Consider the following 4,677-nt stretch of genomic DNA (forward strand, 5'->3'; position numbering starts at 1 on the left):
GGAAGTTGGCTCTTACTACCATACACCTCAGTTCACGAAAAAGGAGAACTCCCCTTGTAGGAGCCAAATCGAGGAATCTGAATGATGACTCAAGGGACCACTGAACCTTGAACAGAGAGGACATCAAAGAATCCATGCCAACCCTTTGCTTTTAGCCCTAGAAAACTTATCCTGAAAATGAACTGAGATGATCCCAAACACCAGAAGACAGGAGGCCCCACTGCCAGTACCTGCTCTCACACCAGTAAGCCCAGAATGCCATCTAAGACTCACTCTAAGGGTTCCATAGTTGTTCTGTGGTGTCTTAGGGGAGAGGCTGATCAGGAGAACAGGAGCCCTGTGTGACTCTAGAGCAGTGTCCTCAGGGAAACCTGCAGAGGCAGGTTGCCTTCAATAAAGCCAAGATGGTATCTCCTGCTGAAGGTGCTTACAGGATCTCATTCTCCCCCCTCCAGGTACGCCAACCACCTACTCTCCTGCCCACACTCCCACCTGCTGTCCCCGGCCATAGCCATCATGCCTCGTGGTCAGAAGAGTAAGCTCCGTGCCCGTGAGAAACGCCGCAAGGCCCGAAGTGAGGCCCAGGGTCTCAATGGTGCTCAGGCCACTGCAGCGGAGAAAGGAGAGTCACCCTCCCCTTCCTCTCCTGTTTTGGGGAATACTCCCCCCAGCTCCCCTGCTGCTGGCAGTTCCCAGAAGCCTCAGAGAGCTCCACCCACCACCACTGCTGCTGCAGGTGCTTCATGCACAAGATCTGATAGAGGTGCCAAAAGCCAAGGTCAGGAAAATGCAGGTTCCTCTGAGGCCTCATCCTCCATTGAGAGCTCTCAAAATGATCCTATAACCAAGAGGGTAGGAATGTTGGTGCAGTTCTTTCTGTTCAAGTATAAAATAAAAGAGCCCATTACAGTGGCAGAAATGCTGAGGGTTGTCAACAGAAGGTACAGGGAGCACTTCCCAGAGATCCTCAAGAGAGCCTCTGAGCGCCTGGAGCTGGTCTTTGGTCTTGATCTGAAGAAAATCAACCCCAACGGTCACTCCTACACCGTTGACACCAAGCTAGACCTCGCCGAGGTTGGAACTCTGAGCAGTATCTGGGGCTTTTCCGGGAATGAGCTTTTGATGCCTCTCCTGGGTGTGATCTTCTTAAATGGCAATTGCGCCACTCAGGAAGAGATCTGGGAATTCCTGAATATTTTGGGGATCTATGATGGGAAGAGGCACTTCATCTTTGGGGAGCCCCGAAAGCTCATCACCCAAGATCTGGTGCGGGAAAAGTATCTGGAGTACCAGCAGGTGCCCAACAGTGATCCTCCACGCTATCTGTTCCTGTGGGGTCCAAGAGCCCATGCAGAAACCAGCAAGATGAAAGTCCTGGAGTTTTTGGCCAAGATCAATGATACCGTCTCCAATGCCTTCCCATCCCAATATGAGGAAGCTATGAGAGATGAGGAAGAGAGAGCCCGAGCCAGAGCTGCAGCCAGGCCTGGCACTTCTGCCAGGGCTAGTGCACATCCTAGGGCCACAGCCAGCAGCTCGTCCCACCCCTAGTGAGGTCCGAGGCAGATACTTTACTTTGTTATTGAAAAGTCCTGTTAACCTTTGTTCTCGTTATGTATTAATAACTTGTTGACTAATCTTTTTTTCAACTGGTGTTCCTTTCGACATAAGGTTTATTTCAATTCAAAATATAAGTTTACAAATGACATGGATCACATATTTATTGCAATATGTTAGGTTTAGTAGTAAGAGTTTTGGGGTTTGTTTTTTTTTTTTTTTGAAATCTGAATTGAACATCCTTTAATCACTTTTGTGATCCAGAAAAAGATAATATGGCATTGGAATAGGAATTTTCATGGAAATGTGAAAGATTTCACAGTAAAGTAGTTGGAATCAGAAAATAGAGAAAAAAATAAAAATTGGTCAATTCTTGGTTTGCTTTACTCGATTTAATTTGTCTTCTCTTAAATGGAAAATATATGTACATGGATATGATTATGTTATTCAAGAATGTGTGAAAAATAAAAGCAACAAATTAGACCTCTTGTCCATGGCTCTTATTTTACCCAAACTTTAGTTGAGCACCTGCTCTTTGGAAGTCTTCATGTTTGTACTGGGAATGTTTAGTCGAAGAAGACACAGCTCCTGCCCATGCAGTTGTAGATTCTAAGAGAAGCTATCATCATGGACGAGAGTGAGAAACTCTCTACTTCATAAAGAAGTGAAATTCATGACAAAGAGGTGATAAAGGGAAACTATTACCTAGCTTTCATTGCTAAGCAGCCATTTTGGCTGAATGTGATTTTTTTGTCCTAGATTGTTGCATTTTTCTCTAAGATGTCCTGGATTTTTAAAAAAGTCTCAGCTGGATGGATGGTAATGTCTCAGGTCAGATCATCATAGTAATAATTGCCACTCAGTAATGTCTCAATACAAGACAGACAGCCACAGATGCTCTGTATACATTACATATATTCTACCAGTCCTACAAGATGGGGGCTTATTAAGCCCACTTCACCGTAGAGAGCCTGAGGCTCATTGAGTTTGGTAGTGTGCCAGAGTTCACAGTGGTATTATGTAGCAAGTAGTGACAGAGTTGGGACTAGAGCCCCAATCTTAATACTCTACAGCCCACACTGTTCTACTCCTCCCAACCTGAGGCACACCCTGTGTCTTTTTTTCCTTTTTATTTTTTTTAATTTTTTTTTTATTTCAGCATATTGCGGGGGTACAAATGTTTAGGTTACATATATTGCCTTGTGTCTCTTATTTTAATTTTCTTCTCAGTATTCCAAAGTGTGTTTTAGGTGATAAAAAGAAGTAGTTGTGCCCAAACTACTATGGAATACATAGCCAGAGCAACAAAAACATCAAAGTAATTGAGAGGTATAAATAGAGAAATGAACAAGACAGTGTTCTGTGACAGTGACAGTATGATTATCTATATTTACAGTGTTAGATAACCTCAAAAGATCAGGGGCTCCCCACATCATCCTAAACAATCTCTTCCCTGTAGAAAGTAAATCTATCAGAACAAAAGTTACATGAAAATCTGTGTCTGGCTGATGAAGAGAAGTAGGTCAATGTGTTTTCTCTCTGACAGCCCACCTCCAATCCCGGGCCCCTGCCTTGTGCTACAGCTTCCCCATCTCACACCACTCCTAGGACAAGGACCCGTTCTCCACAAGGTTTGCCGAGGGGAAACTGCTCTAGAGCTTGCAGGGATGTGGCATTTCCCAGGAAGTATTTAATCGAAGAGACAGAGCCAAGATGAGGGCTGGGGAGACCAACACCCCATGTAGGAGGGCTAGGGGTGGAGACCAACACTCCAGAATATGAGGGGGGATCACACAGAGATATCATCCCTGTCTTTTCTTAGATGCAGACATCTAAGAGCTGTCAGTCTGAGCAGCTCCTCACATTATTCTTCAGGCGTCTCTGAGGGACATAGTCCTAAAGGTAGCATCTGCCCAGGTCAGTAGAGAAAGGGGTCCCAGACTCTCAGAGGAATGAAGGCAATAAACCTGAATGAGGATGATGGAAAGGCCCTGCCAGAACAGTGGAGTTATATAAAATCACATCTCAGTTGTTGGCCCTGTGAAGTGCCGAACTGTCCTGTCTGCTTGTGGCTGACACTGAATTCCAATTCAGGTCCCAGCAAGGTGAGGACTTTGGTCTAAAGGCCATGGTCTCAGGTCAGCTGAGAGTCCTAGGAAGGGTTCAGAGTCAAGGTAAAGACCGTGCATGTGGACTTGGAAACTGCTCAAGTCACAACTGACAAGGCTGCCCCTTGTGCCTCCTCTGCTGTCAGCCCTGGGAGGCTCAGGCAAGGCTTAACAGACTCAGGTGCCTCTGACTGCTACCTGGAGGATCTCAAGGAGATGAGAGACTTGGTTTATAAGCTGGCCATCCAGTTCAGCAGAGAGTGGAATCCCAGGCCATGACAGGTGTCAAGGTAAAAATCCTGTATGAGGAATGAGGCAACCAACTACCACAGAAGTGAACAGAGAATAGAGGTGTTCTTGGAAAGTCCTGCCTCTAGAGTCCACCCTGAGAGTCCACAGGCAGAGCTTTCAGGCTGAGGTTACCTGTCATTTGCTGAGGAGGGAGGGTGGTCTCAGAGACATGAAGTCCTTGTACTAATGGAGGAGGCTGCTTTTAGCAGTGGGAGGATACTAGCTCCCTAATAGGAGTCAACATGATGACACTGAGTGACAATAAGGAGACCCCTCTCAGAAAGCAGAGGGTCGCATAGAACCCTGTCCCTGTTTTCGGACCTGAGAAACCTGGGCATGACAACATGAGGAGTCATACTCACTTCTTCCCAGGTAATCTCACAGAGGTGAGGAACCTTAACAAAGGGGGCTGCCTCAGGTCAGAAGAGGGAAGGAAGAGTTCCAGGTTTTTCCAGAAGGCAAGGTGATGACCCCAAAGACAGGGGGGCACCAACCCCACAACAGTGGGGGCAACACAGATTCCTTCCACTACTGTTATCCTGGGGAAACTATGAGCAGTTGTGGCAATATGAGGCAAATTTCACGTCTTTCTAGAGTGTATCAGGGAATTGGGAGCTTTGGTATGAGGGGATAGGACTCAAGTCAAGACAGGGTGTGCCAGGAGTAAGAGTGAGGACACCGAAGAGGGTGCAACCACATACCCCATATCAGTGGGAGCCAC

General features: G+C 46.4%; 1 protein-coding gene across 1 annotated transcript; it reads left to right on the forward strand.

The window, feature by feature from the left end:
* Positions 1-516: 516 nt before the first annotated feature.
* LOC105805770 (melanoma-associated antigen B4-like) lies at positions 517-1,551 on the forward strand. The gene has a single exon (XM_012638724.1). The coding sequence runs from the start codon at positions 517-519 to the stop codon at positions 1,549-1,551; it is 1,035 nt and encodes a 344-aa protein (XP_012494178.1).
* The last annotated feature ends 3,126 nt before the right edge of the window (positions 1,552-4,677 follow it).

Source organism: Propithecus coquereli, unplaced genomic scaffold, assembly GCF_000956105.1.
Source record: "Propithecus coquereli isolate 6110/MARCELLA unplaced genomic scaffold, Pcoq_1.0 Scaffold132, whole genome shotgun sequence".
Lineage (NCBI taxonomy): Eukaryota > Metazoa > Chordata > Mammalia > Primates > Indriidae > Propithecus > Propithecus coquereli.